Genomic DNA, 22,533 nt, shown 5'->3' with positions numbered 1-22,533 from the left:
TTTACCATATGCTAACTGCTGCTTAATTCAGCAGTTGTGGGTTAGAAACACATTCTCCCAGAACAAATATTAAACTTTTCAAACAGTGATGAAGTGAGGAAGGTTTCTACAAAGTTAGGGATTGAAGACATGAGACATATAAAAAGCTGAAGCGCTTAGCAACATTTAAAAGAAAATCCTGTACTGAGGCGTAATAGCACACACCTCTAACCCCTAGCACCTGGAAGGCTGAGGCAGGGGGAACTCTGTGAGTTCTAGGCCATCCAGGGCTACATAGTGAGACTCTGTCCCAAACAAGAAATCTGATAACATAAAAGACACAATTGAAAATGTTTAATATTTTGCTTTCATCATCAGGAAACAGCTTAATTAAAATACTGACTTACTATATTTTCCCTTATTAGCACTCTTGATACTCATTTTTAAGATATTACCCTATATTAAATATCAGCTTAGTTAGGAATAGTTTTCTTATATTGGCACACTAGACTTCCCAAAACTGTATTTGAAATAGTTTTGCACTGCTGGGGATGTAGCTCAGGGCCTCATCTGCCCGTGTTTTAACTCTGAGCTCTACCCTAGCCACTGAAAGAACAATGTTCAGTGATTATTAAGAACCTGAAACACCTAATGCTCACATTTTCTAGTCCACAATCTGTGAGTTAGCCATTTGGTTTGCTTGGTTTGAGAGCAGAGGTAGAGTTAGCCTGAAATACATTTCTAGGGCCGAGTACAGCAAACAAGTCAGTTTTCAAACTCCAGAGTTGCTGTGTACAGCAACAACTTCATTTTCTTAAGAGAAATATCCCCTAAATAGTTCCTGTCAAGTCCACTTGTAACACATTCAAGACAAGATATGAACCCCCAACTTGTTCTGGGGTAGCGGCAGACACTGTGTGGGGCTAATGATGGTCACACCAGATCATGATGTGAGATTTAAATTCCTCATTCATCTGCCGCTTTCTCTCTAGGCCACCTTCCTAACATAGCAGGACTTCATTCAGAATTTGGACTTTTAAACCAGAAGACTAGGGTAGATCTTAAAAAGCCCCAAGTAATGTACTAATTATATCTACAAGCATCTTTTATTGAAGGACTGAAGAATTAAAAAGAAGGCACAGAAGCCCTGAAAAGCCGTTTCACAGCACAATAGCCTTTTTGGCTGGGCCTGGTGGCACACACCTGGAATCTCAGCACTCGGAAGGTGGAGACAGGAGACCAAGAGTTCAGAGTCATCCTTGGCTACAAAGCCTGAGGTCAACCTGGGCTAATTGAAACCACACATCAAAAAAGAACTCAAAACAGAAACAAAACAATAAGCTTTTTGTATTTATGTCTAGAACCCACATTTCCTTTTTGATGTTAAAATGTCCACTTGCAAAGTCAGAGAGCCCTCACTTGTCATCCTTCCCTTTGGTCTTTCTGTACACCATCTCGCGAAAGCTGGCCAGAATCTTGTTCTCCCTCTTCCGTCTTTCTTCTTGGTTAAAGGAGGCAAGGGCTCTCTTCTCATCGGCACTGTAGATCTGGTTCTCTTTCCGAAGTCGGACAGCCTCCATTCGGCGATGCCTGGAGACAAATTTTATTTTTTACTTCATTTCATACTAATGATTCTTATAGTATGTTGTCATTAATCCTTTGTTAATATAGAATCTTCTATTTACAAGGTGATAATAGACACTGGATATGGGTTGTTAAATGAATGTGTATTTTACCTGTTGATGTTTCCTTTTCCTTTGACTTATTTCCAGTATTCAAATAATAATCTCCAATGTTTTGTCAACATAGGCGATACCATTAATTTCAAACACTAAATACAAATTATTTTTGTTATTTTGAATAAACCAAAATGGGAAACTTATTAAATATTTTAGGTGATTCTTTTAAAACAGGGTTTCATTAAGTAGCTCTGGCTAGCATGAAGTGCTGTATGCAAACCAGGCTGGTTTCGAACTCACACAGATCCATCTGTTCTGCCTCCTGAGCACTGAAATTATTGGCCACCATGCCCAGCCAGTAATAGTGGGTTTTTTGTTTGTTTGTTTGTTTGTTTGTCTTTGTGGAGTCCAGAGCAGGACAGATGAAAGATTTCTCTTAATTAATCAAGTGGCACATTAAGGTTCAACTTTATTGATACAAAGAGGAGAATCAAGTCTAAACTTATAAGTGAAGAGGCATTCTGTGGATAGTTTAATTTCCTTAGAATCCAGAAGCATCACAAAGAAAACAGAAGGGGAATTCAGTCTAAGAGTTAGATCAGTAAAATACAGAGACAGAGGAAATTAGACTCAGAAGGTCTGCTAGGCAGAGAGCAGTATTAATGACCCCGTTTGTGTATACATACCCAAGCCTACATAATCAGTTCAAGGAACGCATCTCTAAGAAAAACCATGAAAGACTGGGTAAAGAGGAGAGAATCATTTCAGGTTGGCATGGAGGTGTCTAGGGATAACATGGGAGAGCTAAGGAGATGGCAACAGATTTTGGCTATTTGAGTACTGCGGGTTCTCTGTTTATTATAAGGAACAGGAAGCAACACACAGTGATGCTATAACAAGCACTCGCATAAATGCCTCTAGTCCATGTGGAAGACTGTCTCTTAGGTACCATAGTGTGGTGCTGCTTGCTCATAATGCATATGAGAGCCTGACTTTCTAAGATAATGTCACATTGATTTTTCAGTGTACTAAAGGATAGACTACCAGAAGTGTTTAAGAGGTCCTGTGGCACCACAGCTTTTCAAGTATTTGGCATTGTCGGAACTTTGAACCTTTTCCCATTAAATGTATGCAAAACAGTATTGCACTCAGGTCTTGACTTCCATTTCCGGTAACAATAAATATCATTTATGTATAGGACATATGTATTCTTTTCATAAATGGCCATGTCATTTCCCCGTATTTTTATAGGTATTTAAATATTCTCTCTACCAATACTTTATCAATTATGTGTATTCCATGAATCTTATACAAACCCAGAGTTTTCACATTTTAATATGTCTTTTGACAGACATAAGTTCTTATGTTTAGCTTAGGTAAACTTTGGGGCAGCACATTTTTTTGTTTTGTTTAGAAAACAATTTTTTTTCTCTGAAAGTACTTAATCTAGTGACACTGCCTTTTATATAAGGTGATTCAGTATTCTACATTCTTTTAAAACATGATGTTTTTGCTATACCATTCTCTGAATACTTGTTTCTGCACAGATCGGACATGCTATCTTTCACATACCAAAATTCCACACATGTACAACTGGCTTTGGGTTCTGCATTTTATCCCACTGAATATTTAGGCTAATCCAAATGCTTCCTAAATCCTGCAAGCTCCTTAAATCTTACATAGGTCTCATCTTATTTTTCTACTGTTTTTCAGAACTAACATGGCTACTCTTGGCCTTTTAGTCTAACAAATACTTTTAGAACCACTTAACTAAGTTTCATAAACTGCCATGATTTTGATTGAAATTTTATTGACTATAAATCTGAGAGAGGGGTTGGGGATTTAGCTCAGTGGTAGAGCGCTTGCTTAGGAAGCGCAAGGCCCTGGGTTCAGTCCCCAGCTCCGAAAAAAAAAATCTGAGAGAACTGACTTCACAATATTGCTATTCTAACTTTGAACATGCTATGTCTCCATTGATAGAGATCTTCTTTAATGTTTATTTCTATTATTACTAGTATTTGTTTTGTTTTGTTTTGTTTTTTTAAAGACAGAGTTTCTCTGGGTAGCCTTGGGTGTCCTGGAACTTACTCTGCCTTCGAACTCAGAGATCCACCTACCTTTGCCTCCTGAGTGCCAGGATTAAAGATATGCACCAATATACCCAGATAAGTTTTTATTTGATTTTTTTTATTTTATGTGTATGTGTGTTTTGCCTGAATGTATTTCTGTACCTCACATATGTGTAGTACCTGAAGAAGCCAGAAGAGGGCTTCAGATTCCCTGGGAATAGAGTTACAGGCATGTGGGTGCTGGGAGTTAAACCTGGGTCCTCTAAAAGAGCAGCCAGTGCTCTAAACCAGTGGGCCGTCACTCCAGTCTCTTAATGTTTCTTCATGGCTTATAGTTTTCCCTGTGGAGGTCTGGGGATTTATAATGTTAGGATTTATTTCCAAATCATTCATATTCTCTGATAAATGTTTAATTGTATTAATATATATTAAAGAAGTGTTATTTTCTGTTTTCTAGTTGCCTGTTGCTGAGATGTAGAAACAACTGGTTTTGTAATGACTCTATGCAATCATTTGTTAAGCTCCTGAAGATCTCAATCACAAAAATGACGACGTTGAACCCTCCTTACTGATCTTTATGTCTCTAGTGATTTGTCCTTGTCATACTGTGTCATCCTCAAAAGTGACGTTAGTTTTAAGACATCGAAGACTCTGGAGATACCTCAGAGGTTCAACATATATTTGTCTCTGGTACCAATTCAAAGCGGTTAACTATTTTAATAGATAGTTTGTAATCTTAAAGAACCCACAATTCATGTGACTTTAGTATTGCTGCCCTTACTCTCCCTGAGAAGTATTTTGTGATTCTTCTACAGTTTTATTTCCTCATGCTGAATCTGACATCTTTCATGATCCTTAACTGATATTCATTCCAGAAATTCTAGGTCTCTGAGAACTGAAAACGAACTCAGAAATCAAGAAAGATTATCTTATGAAATTGTTTTCCTCACTACTGGAATCCTATATGCCCCTATGACAGATGGCTGAACTTAAATTATATTTACCAGGGTAAAAAACTAAAACTGGAAACTATTGATTCATTACATCTGGATATACAGAGTTTGAGGCTTTATATATAATTGAAACTTATCCGGGTATGTTTTTTCTCATGAGACTAGTATTTTGTGTGTGTGTGTGTGTGTGTGTGTGTGTGTGAGAGAGAGAGAGAGAGAGAGAGAGAGAGAGAGAGAGAGAGAGAGGCACATACTCTATTTTCCACTAGGAAATAGTCAGTGAAAACAGATCACCAAAATATAATTGTAGTAGTAAGAGAGAAGAAAAAGAGCTAATCATAAAAATTGACTCAGTGGTAAGAAAGTACCTGCTGCCGCTCATTACATAACCGGAACATTCGAATGATGCGATCTCTTCACTTGTTAAGCCGATTTCACCTCTTCTCGGGATACGCTTGCCAGCTTTTACATATTCAGCCATAGCTGCACCTTCACCAGGTAACAGGGCGTGGCCATAGCTACAGAGGAATCCAGAATTCAAAAAAGGTTCATCAAACTAGCTCCATAGGAAAATGACAGCACACAATCTTTTCCCTCAAACAGTAGTAAGAATAACAGTGTTGTGCTTTATGTGAATTTCTTAATTTTTACTAGGGGACACTGTACTACAACCTATATCACTGACCGAGAAATGTATAAATAATTTAGAAGAACAAAAGAACCGATGTTCACAAGTATAAATTCATACTTTATAACAGTGGATTAATTCACCAGGTATAGCTAGCCAGTACTGTTTCTACCCTTGGCTCATTCACTTAAAAAAAAAAACCTCAGATAAATAATACATCTCAAAATAACTTGTAACAAACAATAACATCATAAGAATTATCTTTTGGCTTTGATTAAAAGAAACTTTAAGAGCAGTTCGGTGATGTTTTCTTGTATTCCAATTAAGCTTAAAGCTTATACCACAAAAGTAATCTCTATACTTATGAAGTTTACATATTTACTACACTGTAGGTTAAACATAATTAGTATTTTGTATGGGCCGCCAAGAAGGCTCACAGGGTAAAGGCATTTATGTACCGTCAAGTCTGCAGAGCTGAGTGTACTCCTTGGTACCCATATGGGAGAAGGAGATGAACCAACTCCTAAACATTAGCTGTCCTCTGACCTTCATGCCTTCCCCTCGCCCATACAGAAGAAATACACAAACTAATAAACCCTTTAAAAATCACATTATATAAAGACACAGGAAATGCTGTGAGGACTAAAGATGGCGAGAAATCACAAGGCCTTGCAGAGAAGCATATACTGTTGCTTCTGCAAAGGAGCCTTGAAGGAGAGCTAAAGATCTTCTTTTGATTTTGTAGAAACAGGGTCTCTCATAGCCCAGGTTGCCTTAAGATCACAAAGTAGCCTACAACGATTCCTGAATTCCCTGCCTCCTCCTTCCAAATCCTGGGATCACAGGCATAAGAACCACACTGAGCTAAAGAAAGTGCTTTAGAGAGATGGAGAGATGACTCAGTGGTTAGGAGCACTGACTGCTCTTCCAGAGGTCCTGAGTTCAATTCCCAGCAACCACATGGTGGCTCACAACCATCTGTAATGAGATCTGATGCCCTCTTCTGGTGAGTCTGAAGACAGCTACAGTGTACTTATATATAATAAATAATTTTTTTAAAAAGTGCTTTGGATCTTGCAAATCCACTGCTACTAGCTGAGGGCACAGTTCAGCAGCAGAGTGCTAACCTACACGAGCACACTCAGCAGAAAACAAAACTAATAACCCACAACAAAGAAAACCACAAAACTCCATAACCGTACACCTCTACTCACTTCAAGGGCTTATCATCTTGGGAGGCAAGTGTTTTGGGAGCCTCTGGGCCAATCAGATCTGATGGTTCTTCTGTCTCTGCATGAAATAGATTAAGAAACACATTCACATCTTGACTAATCAGTTAATGTTTCAACTGTTTTGAGTTAGTCAATACAAGAGCCTACTTGATCGATCCTTCCACGGATTCTCTAGAAATTCTTCTTGGGACTCTTTAGAGCTTGAATCACTGGACTCCTTTCTGTTTTTCTTAGACTTCTTTTTCTTGTATTTCTTCCTGCAAGGGTTATAATGTATTACAAATTAAGTATTCTCATGTTAAAAAGCATCCATTCTCATGTTAAAAAGAATTACAGTTGTGAGCTGCCGGGTAGTTGCGGGGGAATTAAACCCAGGTTCTCTGGAAAAATAACCAGTGTTCTCAACCACTGAGCCATCTCTCCAGCCCCAGGTATCCTCAGTTTTCATGGGAATGAAAAGGTTAATAAAATTATCAGAATTCCTAGCTTATTCAAACTTTTTGATTTAATCTTCTCAGTTAACCAAATAGTATTTTGCTATTAACAAGAAATGATTAGGAACTGGAGAGATGGTTCATTGGTTAGGAACACTGACTGCTCTTACAGAGATCCTGAGTTCAATTTCCAGCAACCACATGGTGGCTCACAAACATCTGTATTGAGATCTGATGCCCTCTTCTGGTGTGTCTGAAGTCAGCTACAGTGTACTCAAAAATAAAATACAAATAAATCTTTAAGAAAAAAGAAATGACTAAAGAATCAATGAAATACATTTATTATAGAGAAAGTAAATGGAAATGAATTAGCTTAAAACCTAACTCTCAGGTAGGAGGTGGTAGCTTATACCTGAAATCTCAGCACTTAGGAGCTAGAATTAAGAGTCCAAGCCATCTTATGTTGTCCAGTGAGCTTGAGGCCAGCCTGTGGTATACAAGACTCTATCTCAAAAACAAACATTGTGGCTAGAGAGATGATTCAACAACCATGAGTGCTTGATGCTCTTCCAGAGGACTAGAGTTCATATCCTAGCACCCACATCAAGTAGCTCATACCCACCTCTACATCTACCTCCAGGGGATCTGAGGCCCTCTTTTGGCCTCTCTAGGTACTTGTATGTCCATTGCATATACATAAATGCATACATAGACTTAAATGAAAATAAATCTTTTAAAAATACATAAAGTAACCCCCAATAAAAAACACACACACAGAAAAGAAAAACAACTTTTCACCAACATGAGCCTCAAAAAAAAATGTTCGGTATGATTAAAATATATCAAATATTTAAACAGCAGTATCCAAAGTAAACTACCACTGTTTTGCAATCTCAATGACATAGTAAATCTAGACAATGACCAGCAATGTTTATTAATATGACAAAAAGAAACACTAGTTGTCTACTGAAGGTAGTACATAGCACCACCTAGAACATATTCCCGGCCAATATTCCAATTTGAATCTTGCCAACCTTGAGACCCCTCTCTCACCAGGAAATGGAAATGACAGAAAAACATGCTAATTCACTCTTTATACTCATTATAATTTAGGGACTATTTGCATTCTGATTTGAAGAAACTACAGGGAAAAAACTGTAGAGAGCTGATTGCTAAATTCTTATGCACAATCAAAGTCTTTTTTTTTAAACCCAGGCTAGAGAAATGGCTCAGTGGTTAAGAGCACTGACTGCTCTTCCAGAGGTCCTGAGTTCAATTCCCAGCTACCACATGGTGGCTCACAACCATCTGTAATGAGATCTGATGCCTTCTTCTGGTGTGTCTGAAGACAGCTACAGTGTACTTATATACATAAAATAAATAAATAAATCTTTAAAAAAAGAGAAGAAAACCCTTTAGAGGAAGGTACTAAATTGTTGAATTATTTATGGAGACAATGGTAAGTCCAATTAGTTCCAAAATAACAGAGGGTGATAGAAACTACCCCATGAGAGATCACACACACACCCACACACACACACACACACACACACACACACACACACACACACACACACACACACACACGGTGGACCATTATACTATTTTACATAATCTTTTTTAAAAGAAAAGAAAACTGACCCTCTTCGTTTCTTCTTCTTTTCCTTTTTCTTAGCTTTCTTTGCTCTTCTTTTTGAATCTTCATCTGCAAATTAAAGTACATTATTATTGAAAAGTTCTGAAGTTCAAAATTGCTAAAATTTTTTATTTTAACACAAATATTCTATTCTCAAACATTCATTTTTGTTACAGAGGAACTAATTGATTCTAACATTTGTTGAACCTTCCCATGAATTATACTAGAGGCAGGAGTCAAAGGAATTGAAGTTATGGACTGGTAAGATGGCTCAGCAGATAAAAGTGCTTGAGCTTGAATCCCAGAACGCTCTGATGGAAGAAGAGAGCCGCTTCCTCCAATTCCTATAAGCTGTCTTCTGATCTCTCCACACACGGCCTATTGCATGTATGAGTGCACACACACAAATGCATACAGCAAATAAATGTCAAAAATTAAAGTCACATTAGGTATTAATTCATTCACTGAACTGGCGACATTGGTTAAGTAGGAATATGTCCCATTTTACACAGGTACGTATAGAAATGTTTAGCCAAGAAATGACTTAACCTACTCTGAATAACACAGCAACTCCCCTGACCCCTATATTTTAAGCAATGAGTCAAATAACAAAAGTTAACAATGAGGATGATTAACATTATTCCCTTCATTTTCCTGAAAATTGTTAAAGTTTCATAGTGAGAAAAAACAAAACCAAAAAGAAATGACTGTGGGTGTGTGCGTATGCATGGGGGGCGGGGGCACCGGAAGATAATGTCTTCCAGAATCTCAGTGGAATGAGAGGTGGTATCAAATGAGTGTAATCTGGGCAGACAAAAAAAAAAAGCAGAGGGTGCTCTGTGGATCCAGAGGAGTCTGAAAAGAGGTCAGTAGGTAAGGGTGCTTAATGCTGGGCTTGGGAATGTGAGTTTGATCCCCAGGACACTTATGGTGGAAGGAGAAAAACTTCAACTTCACACAGTTAATCTCTGATTTCCATATACAAGCTGTGGTGTGCACATCCACATACAAACACACGTAGGCACAAAATAAATGAATAAAATGTAACTTAAAATATGACTGGTTTGGGAAGATGACTGAGGAATGGTTGGCAGCGAGGAGGTAACCCTTAAGCTATTTGTTTTTTAACTCAGTTGATTACAAAAGCACACATGTCCACTGCTGCACAGAGTAAGCTGAGGTAGATGGAGAGAATGACTGGCTCTGAAGGCAGAGGGCCTGTGGAACCATGTGATACACACTAACTATTAAAAACCCCAATACACAGCAAATGGATAGAACCTGAGAATATGGTCCTGCGTGAGGGAACCCAGTCCCGAAAGGACATGCATAGTATGCACTCAGTTAAAGTGGGTATTAGGCATGAAATACAGGATGTCCATGCTATACTCCATAGACACAAACACGCTAAACAAGAGGGAAGGCACAAGTGAGTGTGCTTGATTCTCTCTTAGAAGGGGGAATAAAATACTCATCGATGGAGGGAGGGAACTGGGAGGGAAAGAAGATGGGGAAGGGAATGGGGAGGTTCAGGATCTGGTGTGAGGAGACAGGACAGAGGGACAGAGGGCCAGGAGAATGAAATGAAATCTGCAGCCTGTAGGGGAGACTCTCAAGGACAGACCAGAGAGCTGAGATATGGAGGCTCCCAGGAATCAATGGGGGTGACCTGAGCTGTGACTCACTACACTGGGGATATGGAACCTGAAGACACCACCTCCTGTAACCAGGCAGGAACCCCAGTGGAGTGATAAGGACACCAACCCACACATAAAACTTGTATCCCCAAATTTATCCTGTCTACAAGAAATACAGGCACTGGGGATGGAGCAGAGACTGAAGGAATGGTCAGCCATAACAGGCCTAACTTGAGACCCATCCATGGGCAAGCACCAATCCCTGACACTATTAATGATACTCTGTTATGCTTGCTGACAGGAGCACAACTATCCTCTGAGAAGCTCCACCCCAGCAGCTGACTGAAACACATGCAAAAACTCACAGTCAACACTGGAAGGAGACTCTTATGAAAGAGTTGGGAGAAGAATTGAGGCCCCCAAACAGGACAGAAACTCCACAAAAAACCAAAACAGTCAACTAACCTGGACCCCTGGGAGCTCTCAGAGACTGAATCACCAACCAAAGAACTTGCACAGGCTGGACTTAGCTTCCCTGTCGCACATATATAGCAGATGTGCAGCTTGGTCTTCATGTGGGTCCCCAACAGCTAGAATGGAGGCTATCCCAAAAGCTGTTCCCTGTTTGTGGAATCTGTTCCCCAATAGGACTGCATTGTCTTGCCTCAGTGGGAAAGGATTGTGCCTAGCCCTGCAGAGACTTGATATGCCAGGGTTGGGGGATACCCAGGGGTACTTCCACCCTCTCAGAGGAGAAGGGAACGGGAAAGAGAGGGACTATGTGAGGAGGGAACCAGAGGAAGGCAGTAATTGGGATGTAGAGTGAATTAAAAAATTATAAATAAGTAAATAAACTGGAATATAATCAGAAAATTATCATGGCCATGATTATGGTTATAATTCAACAAATGTTTAAAAAGCTGAGGGGCTAGAGAGGTGGTTTAACAGTTCAGAGCACTGGCTGCTCTGTCAGAGGACTTGGGTCTGAGTCCCAGCACCTACATGGTGGCTCACAAGTATCTGTAACATCAGTACAGGATTCTGATCTCCACAAGCATCAGGACTACACACGGTGCACAGGCATGCTTGCAGGCAAACATGCATCCACATAACATGTTTTAACAATTACAATACGGTTGGGGATTTAGCTCAGTGGTAGAGAGCTTGCCTAGCAAGCACAAGGCCCTGGGTTCGGTCCCCAGCTCCCAAAAAATAAACAAACAAACAAACAAACAAATAAATAAAAAGAAGTAACAATTACAATACATTGTAGGATTTGCAGAATGATATGGCTTTCTTACCACTAGAGTCGGTGTCAGACTCTGAGTCACTGTCGCTATCTTCAGAATACTTCTTATGTTTTCTTTTAGATGACTTTTTCTTTCTCTTTTTCTTGGCTCTTTCTTTTGAACGACTAGATTTCCTTTTCTTCTTCTTATCATCTGTTTAAGTACAAAAGGGAAATTAACTTCTAAAGAAGTATTTCTAAAAAAAAAAAAAAAAAAAAGAAGTATTTCTAACTGTCTTACTATATTTGAAATACTGAAAAGGAATAGGTCTTTGGTAGTTTGAGTAAAAGCAAAGTCTAATGTTCAATTATTTATAAACATACTTTTGAAATTTCTGAATTAATAAGTTTCTTTTTTTTAAAGATTTATTTATTATATATAAGTACACTGTAGCTGTCTTCAGACACCAGAAGAGGACATTAGATCTCATTACAGATGGTTGTGAGCCACCATGTGGTTGCTGGGAATTGAACTCAGGACCTCAGGAAGAGCAGTCAGTGCTCTTAACCACTGAGCCATCTCTCCAGCCCAATTAATAAGTTTCTTATTTTAAAAAATTACCTTCCGAACTAGATGCTGAAGTAGTGCTTTTCTTTGGTTCTTCATCCTCTACTGGTGTATGTTCATCAGAGCTAAATGACAGAAAGTGGTTATAAGAAATATGGACCATAGGGGCATTAAAATATGTACTTACAGTTCTCAGTAACAGCACTTATGCCTAGGAACCTTTAAAAATTTTAAAGATTTTTAAAGCATTTAAAAAAATCTTTTTATTATAATTGTTATTATTATTAAAATCTTATATCACCACCACCACCACCACCATCATCATCATCATATTTTATCTTCAGGCATTTTGCTTATACATCTAATTGTGCCCAGTCCCCACAGAGGCCAGAGAAGGCATCAGATCCTCTGAGATTGGCATTAAAGAACAGCCTCAATGTGGGTGCTAGGGTTCAAACCTATGGACCCTGAAGAACAGCCAGTGCTCTTAACAACTGAACTCTCACTCTAGCCCCTAAAGCAAGTATTTTTTGTAAGACTATATTCAACAGTCTACTACCTTCATAAGAATAAAGTAACATATTCAAATAATGCTTTTGAGTTTATACAGTACCATTTAAAAAAGAAATGTGTAATACTTATATTTTCAGAAGAAACTCACAAGGCAAAGTTGAGAAATAGAAAATATAAGATCAAGAAAGGACAAACATGAAGGTTAAAGGAAGAATTCGTGATTTTATTATTATTATTTTTTGGCTTCAGGAATCAAACACAAGCCTCAAAAGTCCTAGGCAATTACTTTATCGCCAAGCTATATCCTAGCTCCCTAATTTTAAGTAGGTGAAGGATATGTGCTAGAACAATTCCCATCTCCCAGAACTACAGAATTTGTAAAATAAATTCTGAAAGCAAGTTTTTTGTTTTGGGGTTTAGAAATATTATTTTTTACATTTCATTTGTTTAGAGCATGTGTGTGTGTGTGTGTGTGTGTGTGTGTGTGTGTGTGTGTGTGTGTGTCTGGAGGTCAGAGAATAAATTTCAGGATATAAGACTCTCCTTTCACCCCATGTGGGTCCCCCCATAGATCAAACTGAAGTTAACTTGTCAGAGTTGGCAGCAAGCACCTGTATCTGCTGAAGCATCTCACTGGCCTGGATAGTTTTCTTTTGAGACAGGGACTCAAGCCTATCATGGGGTTGAACTCTCTATGTAGCAATGACCTTTCAGTTTTGACTCTACCTCTTCAATCCTGGGATTATAAATCATGCACTATCGTGCCTGGTTTATTGAGTGCTAGAGATCAAACCCAGAGTCTTATACATTCTAGATAAGCACTTTACCAGCTCTTATCTGAGTGTGCCCTGCACTTGCATAAAACCTAAGTTTGATTCCTGGCACCCATGTTGGGTGACCGCTCACAATCACCTATAATTCTAGCAGCTCCAAGTAAATCTGATGTCCATGGCCTCTGGGGTCACCAGCACCTAGATGCACATACTCCTGGAAACCCACATAATACACATAACTAAAATAATAAAAATTGCCAGATATGATGTATGCCTTTATATCCCAGCACTTAGGAGGCAGATGAAGAGGTCTTTGTGAATTTAAGTCCAGCCTCATCTTCACAGTGAGCTTCAAGCCAGCCAGGGCCACATAGTAAGACCCTGTCAAAATAGTAAATAGATATTTAAAAAAACATTCTTCGGGCCAGCCTTTAAGAAATTCAAATGCTTTGGGGGTACTAAAGGAGTGTTCTCATATTGCGTCATCTTTTACTTTAAAGTTTTGAAGATCACACATGGAATAACTTAAGTATTATCTACAAAACTATTTTTAGGGTTTAACTCTCATCTGATGTATTAAAGCATCTATAAGAAAAAGTTTCAGATAATATTGCTTAATTGCTCTGACACAAATTATAAGTTTCTTGTAAGGACCACATCTTCAAAGCGGAAGAGTGGAGCTGGGCATGGTAACACATGCCTTTAACCCCCATAGGCAGACCTCTGAATTTGAGGACAGCCTGCAGGCAGCCAAGGCCACACAGAGAAACATTCTCTCTTGAGGTGGGGTGGGGGTGGGGCAGGAAACAGGAAGAACAAACTTCTGAGCAGCAGCAAAGAGAAAATAAATATGGGGTCCAGCAAGTTAAACATGCTTGCTGTGAAGCCGGATGACCTGAGTTTGATCTTTTGGAGCCATACTGTGAAGGGAGAGGGCAACTGCGACCTGTGTGCTATGATATACACATATCCCCTCCCTAAAAAATATTGAAAACAATAGAAAAGTAAATAAATATGGAATAGAAAAAATGGGCACAGCCTTCAGAGCATTAGATGCAGGAGCTTTTTTTGGTAGAGCAGACTGGGATTACAGGTGAGCATACTGGCAGTATATTAGATCCTGATATATTAATTTTAAAACTCTTGGTGACCTTAATGAAATTATAAGATGGATATAAACAAATGGGATGAAGAGGTGGCTCCGTGATTAAGCACATCGGCTGCTCTTGCAGAGAACCCAGGTTCAGTTCCTAGCTCACAACCTTCTGTAAGTCCAGGTTCAAGGGCTCTGATGCTCTCTTCTGACCTCTGTAGGCCCAGGGCTGCATGCAGTACACTTATATGCAATGTAGGCAAAACACTTAAAAAATAATATAATTCTTGGGGCTGGGGATTTAGCTCAGTGGTAGAGCGCTTACCTAGGAAGCGCAAGGCCCTGGGTTTGGTCCCCAGCTCCGAAAAAAAAAAAAATTCTTTTCCAAAAACTATACATATAGGCAAGAAGTTTCTAAATAGGATGCCAGTTATTCACTAACTAAACCCCAGATCAATGAATGGGAGCCTGTACAGCAAAGAAAAACAGCTGAATGAAGAGACAGCTTATAGAATGGGAGGAAAATCTTGCTACCTATTACATCTTACAGAGACGGATAGCAAGAATGTACATGGAACACAGAAACTAAACAAGAAATCAACACAATTAGTGAATGAGCTAAAGAAATGAACAGACAGTTCTCTAAATGGCCAATAAACACAAAAAGAATGTTCAACCTCACAGTCCATCAGGGAAGTGCAAATGAAAACTACACCCAGTCCATCTTACCCCACAGTCAGAATGAGTCATTAAGAAAGCAACCAAGAGCAAATGCTGTTGAGAATGTAGAGAACAGGGGCCCTTATATACTCAGTGGGAAGGTATCCAGCTTCTGGGCCAATCAGTATGAATCAAAAGACAAACAAAAAAAGATCTTCACAGAATGTAGCTATAGCAGTCCTGGGTGTTTGCCTGAAGGACTGGAAGTCACCACATCACAGAGGCACTCACACAGCAGTGTAACTGCAGCACGATCCACAGTGGCTCAGTTACCCAATCAAATTAGCTATCTAACAACAGAGAGACAGATTTAAAGGTGTAGTAAGTGCACACAGTGAGAACATCATTTCCAGGCAAAAGAAGAACAGAGCTGCATCGCATAGAGGAAAAGAAAGGCTACAGGAAAGAATCATATTGAGCAACTCAGAGAAGGCTCAGAAATACAAATTTCATGTTTTATCCCATTTGTAGTACCCAGATTGCATACAGTCACATACAGTCACGTATGTGTATATAAAATGAAAAAAAGAAACTGTTTTGGGGAATAAAAGGAACACATGGGTGGGGATTATGGGCAGTGAACAATGTTATGTCTGTGTGAACTTCTTTTTAGTTTAGGGGCCAGGGAGGTAACTCAGTTGATCAAACCTTTGTCACATAAGCAGGAAGACCTGAGTTCAGATCCTTAGCACCCAACATGGTGGACATGGTGGCATTCACCTGCAATCCAGCACTGGGGAGGCAGACACAGGGCCTCTAGGTCAACCAATCCATGTCATCAGATCAGTACCAGGTTCATTAAGAAACTCTGTCTCAAAAAACTAAGGTGCTGGACTGTCAAGATGCCTTAGCAGGTAGGGGCACTTGATGGCAAGCCTAACCACTTGAATTCCATTTCCTCGAACCCACACAGTGGAAGAAGAGAACTGACCTCCTGCAAGGTGTCCTCTGACCTTCACATGTGGCACTCAATCTCATGCACGTGCACAAGCATGCACGTGTACAGACACACACAGAATAAATAAATATAAATTAAATAAACTATAAATAAATGTAAACCAAAAGGTAAGGTAGAGATCACAGGAGATGTGACTTCAAGTTCTGAGCCCACACACTCACATTCACTCATATGCACTCTTGTTTTCAGACTTTTGAGGATCTGCTTTTCCTATCAGACCAGCTACTCCCACCCCCAGGAGCGCCTTCTTTCTTAGGGAAATGCGTCTATTTGTATCACTTTAAAAATTAAAACTCTTTGTTATGCTAACACCTAGTAGTCTGATAATTGGTTAGGTGAAAAAAATAACAAAAATAATAAATATATTATTTTTAATAATGAATCTTTTGAGTAGGAAACTGGTGCTTTGTGAGTTATTTAAAGACCCAATTAAGCCAGGCATGGTGGTCTGTGCCAGTAATTCCAGCATTCAAGGAGTGAAGGCTGGAGGATTGCTCTGAGTTTGAGTCCTGCCTTGGCTCTTACAGAGAGTTCCAGATAGCCTGGATTACAGAATGAGACCGTATCTCAAAAACAAAACAAAACAAAACAACCTCCACACATACACATGATGAATATGCTAAAATCTACTAACAATATCTGTAATCATTATCCATGTTCCATGTTTTTTTAATATAAGGGGTAAAATAGCACAAATCATAAGAAAGCAAAAAAAAAATCTTATAGGTACTTAAAGCTCTTCACTTAAAAATTTTGACAGTACAGCTGACCTACGGCTCAGTAGGTAAAGGCTCTTGCTGCTAAGGCTGATGACCTTAGCAATCCCTGGGACCCACATGGTGGAAGGAGAGAGCAGACTCCTGCAAGTTGTCCTCTGCCCTCCACCTGTGCACATCCACACATGTACAAACAAATAAAACGGAAGAAAATATAATTAGAAATTATTTGACTGCAGACCAGGATTTAAACAAATGCTATTAACATTTTAAAATGGTTATTTTTTTTTAAACACACTTACTCTGGTTCAGGATTCTTTGGGGAAAGTCCCCAAACTTCAGGAGCTCCCAATTCTCCAATCCTCTCTCTTTCACTTAATCTCCTAAAAGAGATAAATAGTTAAATTATAACTCAATGGATGGACTGTTTCCTAAATGCATAATAATAAACTCAACAGAAGCCAAGTCTTCTAGTATTATTTTACTCATACATCTTTTGAGAAAGGATCTTACCACATTGCCTAGGCTGGCTTTGAACTCCTGGAGCCACAGGAACACCTGGATTTATTTAAATGTCTAAAAGTTAATACAAACTTGCTTTAAACCAGGTGGTGGTGATGCATGCCTTTAATCCCAGCATTTGGGAGGCAGAAACAGAGGCAGGCAGATCTCTGTGAGTTTGAGGCCAGCCTGATCTACAAAAGTTCCAGGACAGCCAGGGTATACTATCTGAGGGCAGGAGAGTAGGGGAGAGACTTAACTTAACTAAACTCATTAGGTGGGTTTGATGTTCTGAGAGTATTAGCAACAGATACCAACTTAAAGTGCCTCAGAAACTGGTTAAGACTGTCAAGGTTGTCCCTTTGCTGAATGTGTGGCACAGATTCTAAATGTCCCCATTTCGCTGTAAAGTTTGACAGAAAGTTTCAAATTTAAAAATAAATTCATTTGTTTATGTATAAAGATAAGGAAATCTTGATTTGAACTTTCAGTTTTTAGGAACTGAGGAATTAGTGAAGAAGATAAAGATGAAAGGAAAATACAGGGGATTCTGGAAAGGAAGCAAAATCTTACTTGACAAAAACTGTCTTCACGCTATATGAGGTTTATTACCAGTTTTCCTTTTAGGTCCTTTTGGAGGAGTACATTCTCTACTCTTGGGGGGTAAGGAGTACTTTTTCATTTTATATACTCCAACTCATAAACTTAAAATACAAACTATGGGCTGGAAAGATGGCCCAGGGGTCCTCAGCTTTTGCAGAGGACTGGAATTTGGTTCCTAACATCCAAGTTGGTTAGCTCTCTCTCTCTCTTTTTTTTTTTCCTTTTCTTTTTTTCGGAGTTGGGGACCGAACCCAGGGCCTTGCGCTTGCTAGGCAAGCGCTCTACCACTGAGCTAAATCCCCAACCCCAATTGGTTAGCTCTCAGCTGCCTATAATTCCAGGTCCAGGAGATGTGATCCTTCTGGCCTCCCAAGGCATCTATACTGACATATCCATATCCATACACAGACACACATACATACATATAATTAAAAATAATAATAAAAATGATACTGAATGCCATGGTGGATGCCTTTAGTCCTAGTACTTGGCAGGCAAAGGCAGGCAGATACCTTTGTGTTTGAAGCCAGCTTTATCAACCTAATGAGTTCCAGTACAGCCAAAGCTATAGTGACCTTGTCTCAACTCCCTTGACCCAAAAAATACATAAAATAAAATAATTCTTTGAAGAAAAAAATAAGCCTGAATTCCTTAAAGTTTGGCAGCTTGTGACTCACATTTAAAAATCACTACAAAAGATAAAATTGGCTTTTCTTTTCTTTTGTTTTAACATCTTTGATCATGAGAAAAGGCATTGATAACTATATAGAGAGAGACTTGGGAGAATTTTGTATTTTGCCAATCAGACAATTTAGAGATGGGATGAAACTGTTCGTAACTGCTGGGGAAGAATGGCTGCCCAGCCATAACAAACACAGAAGTCTCATGTCTGTTGCTCCTATAATATGTTACAATTTCTTATTTTAAAATACAAGGTATAAAGCCTACTGCTGTGTCTAAGACAATGTTTAACAGGCACAATGAACTTCATATCATCCAAAAGTACGAATGCAAATTTAATCCAATCATTTAACATTTCAGTAAACCCCTTACACCTCTCAGACTGGATCTTCTCATGGAGCAGGGTCTAGCTAGCCTTCAGCTCCTGGTGGTTCTGACCCTCTCTTCGGTGTTGGGATTACAGACATGATCCTGGTTCAGCATTTGCTTTTCGACTGACATACTCCATGGGTACCATACCATAGGTCTCTAAGAATTCAGGACTGTTTGTTTGTTTCCACGCACTTACGGACATTATTACACCTTAAAAGCCTTGTTACAAATTTCCCTCTCCCCAACCCGAGTTGCTGCTCCAACTCAGGGACTCAGGTCTACTAGGCACACTCTTCCCCCTGAGTTACAGCTCCACTTCTACGGAATTTTAATGATGAAGAAGTGAAGCTCAGAAAGGTCTAACTCCTCCAAGACTACCCTGCTTCCTGGCAAACGAAGCCTTCACACTCTGACAGTGTGATTCTGAAACTTGCCCCTTTTGTTGTTATACTTTATTGCTTCCCTGATGGGAAAAAACATAAAAACATCTCTGAACTGTTGGAAAGTTTTGTTCTTCAATGCCTGCAATACTTGAAATTTTAGTATTTTTAAACACATGGTATGGGGACTAGTTCAGTGCCTAAGACATAATTTTTTAACAAACATAATAAACGTCATATATATTAGATACTATGACTAATGCAGCAATATAAGCCTCTCAGGGTATCACTCTGCCTCAGGCCTACCTTTAATTTATTCTGTAGTATGGACTGGCCTCAAATTAATTATGACAATCCTGCATCGGCTTTAGTGAGCCATCATGCCCAGCGTTTGAATTTAAATATTTCTTGAGACTCGGTCTCATGTAGACCAAGGTGGCCTTAAATTTGTTACATCAATGAGAATGACACTGTTCTGACTTCCCTCAAGAGACTCATAGCTGTTGCCACTAAAGGTCTGTGTCTTTTTAAACTAAGAACTCCCATTAGAGGAGATCCAATCTCTTTCCCACATCGGTTTTCATGGTCAACACGGCTGAGACTTACAAGACTTTTCCCAACATAGCCTCATCTAATTATCCCTTTTCCTCAGAGCCAATACATACACTTAATTACAATACTTCCCAATTCCCTGCAAAACTTTTCCACTGAAATATCCTCTTATCTCAAATTTTTTCTGATTCTTCATGCAACAAGAAACAGCTGCATGCCTACCAAAAGGCAGGTACTACTAATTCTCTGATCAATAAAATCACAGACCTCTATTACAGTTTAGTGAGGAATAAAGACAGGTGCACGGATAATGGCACAATCAAGAAATACAATAGCGCCGAGCTTCTTTGTGATACCAGCCAGCAAGCCAAGAGGGGGAAATAGGTAGTGGGAAACCAGATCCCTTTATGAAGAAGTCTAAGGATGAATGAAAATGTAAGTTAGGAAGGATAAATAAAAATGTCATGGGGTGGATTGAAAAAGAGATGAAAAAGGTGCTAGGCGGGCGAGAAGCGGAAAAACAAAACAAAACAGAAACAATGAACGACAAGCTGGAGTCAAAGGCAGGCGGAATCGTCCAAGAGAGGGTGCGGCGATCTCACTCACTTCTGCCGCAGACTCTCCTCCCTTTCCTTGTCCAGCAGGCTAGGCCATGGCTTGTCACCCCCGTAGGGACGCGAGTAGCCGCCATAATAGGCGGACGAGGATGAAGACGCGAACGGGGCACTCCGCTGTGCAGAAGGCCGTTCTCGAGAACGCGATCGAGAGCGGGAGCGATAAGATTGGTTTCGAGAGCTTTGGCTGAAGCCACTCAGCGAATGGCTGAGGCCATTCCGGTCACCGAACCGAGAACAAGAGCGCGAGCGAGACCGGCGACATCGCGGAGAGCGGGAAGATTTGATGGATTTGGGGCTCCTCGACGAACTGCGACGCTTTCCCCCGGAGGCCTCCCGTACAGGGCTACGCGAGCCCGACACAGGAGCCATGGTGGTGTGAGCTGAACCGGCTAAGGGGCGGGACAAGGAGGCGCTCTCCTTGTCCCCTAAAGGTTCTCGGATACCTAGGGTCTTAGAGCTTGCAGCGACCGAACTAGAAAAAACGCAAGCAAACAAACAAACAAACAAAAAAACCAACTTGGAAACAGTTCCGGGTACAGCAGTAAATCCCTTCCCCTGGACTCGGAGTCCTTGCAGCCAACAGGAAGGGATGTGTGTATCTCCATATAGAAGCCGGCCGGGAAACTGGGGACACGCTCTCATCCAGTTCCTAGTGAGGTTTCTGAAATCTAAACTGCACCAGATACCTAAAAGAACATTATGATGAATGCAACACGTAGTTCATTGAGTAGCCATATAAGCAACACCGCCAATTTTCCCCGTATTTCGTGTGGGACTATATTTGCCTGTATGGTGTGCGCGTATGAATCTGTGTGTGTATTATAACTCCCACCCCCACTTTTTTTTAAATCCTAAGCAAACAAAAGAGGGTTTATCACGATTAGGGTTAAACTTTAATCTAAGATCATTGTTGTCCAGTTCACTTAGAAGGCATACATTCTTATAACTTCAGTGTGTTTTACTCCGATTAGTTTAGCGACCCAGAGAAAATCTTAATACTTAGTTTCCAGCCACCCACAAATGTCCCACAAAACAAAGTTATCAAGCCCCTTAAACTAGTCCATCATACACTAGCCCAGCAAAATATAAGGTAGACGATTCATAGTTGTATGTATCAAGTATTATTTTTAGGTGAAAGCATTCAAATATTAATTTTGGTTTTTAGTTTTTTTCTGAAATTGAAATACAATTATGTCATTTCCCTTTCCCTTTTCTACCTCCAACCGTTCACATGGGCCTCTTCTTGCTCTTTTAAATTCATTGCCTCTTTTTCTTTAGTTGTTGTTACATGTATCTGTAACTATAGCTGTTGTAAAGTTTTCACCAGAGAAGACTGCTTGGACATGGGTTTCAGCCAGTAGAAAGTCTTCATTAGCTGGCCAGCAACTACCCTGGGTGTTTGTGGTCCCAGCTTGGCCCCAGCCTTTCTCAGGATGAACTTTTAAGCACAGAAACACACACAAACACATGTCCTGGGTTGATATACTTCAATGAACAAGAACAGTTAGCCAAAAGTGAAACTGCAGAAGTCAAAGGCAAGATTAGTAGCACCTTTAGAGACTTTCCCAGAACTATAAATGGATTATGTCTTTGGTTTTGACAGGCGATACTATCTACATAGTGAGTTTTATAGCCCAAATGATGCTTCCATTATGGAGTCAGTTGTGCTAAGGTCTGGGAACCTACTAAGGTCTGGAGCATTGTTACAATAACCTGCTCTCTCTCTCTCTCTCTCTCTCTCTCTCTCTCTCTCTCTCTCTCTCTCTCTCTGTGTGTGTGTCTGTGTGTGTGTATGTATGTATATATGTATGTGTATATCTCCAACTTGGAAACAGTTCCAGGTACAGCAGTAAATCCATATATATATCCTGTCTGTTTATGATTTCAGGACTGACCATTTGGTATTGGATGATCAACTGAGGGAAGACTATTATTTCTCCTGGCTCTCAGCATTACCTATTTGCCTGTAGTTCTTTGTCTAGGGTTAGAGCCTCTTGAGATTCCCCCCTTT

The 22,533-nt window shown here is 39.7% G+C and overlaps 1 protein-coding gene across 1 annotated transcript; it reads right to left on the bottom strand.

Moving 5' to 3' along the window:
- Positions 1-1,310: 1,310 nt before the first annotated feature.
- Nkap (NFKB activating protein) lies at positions 1,311-20,988 on the bottom strand. Its single transcript, NM_001024872.1, is given in 9 exon segments — positions 1,311-1,569; positions 5,049-5,198; positions 6,523-6,598; positions 6,688-6,797; positions 8,616-8,679; positions 11,549-11,689; positions 12,098-12,168; positions 17,119-17,199; positions 20,512-20,988. Coding segments are annotated over 9 exon segments (1,248 nt in total). The 5' UTR covers positions 20,892-20,988; the 3' UTR covers positions 1,311-1,394.
- Between the last annotated feature and the right edge of the window lie 1,545 nt (positions 20,989-22,533).

This window comes from Rattus norvegicus, chromosome X (genome assembly GCF_021556685.1).
Source record: "Rattus norvegicus strain SHRSP/BbbUtx chromosome X, alternate assembly SHRSP_T2T, whole genome shotgun sequence".
Taxonomy (NCBI): Eukaryota; Metazoa; Chordata; class Mammalia; order Rodentia; family Muridae; genus Rattus; species Rattus norvegicus.
This window is presented reverse-complemented; position numbering and strand designations above follow the sequence as displayed.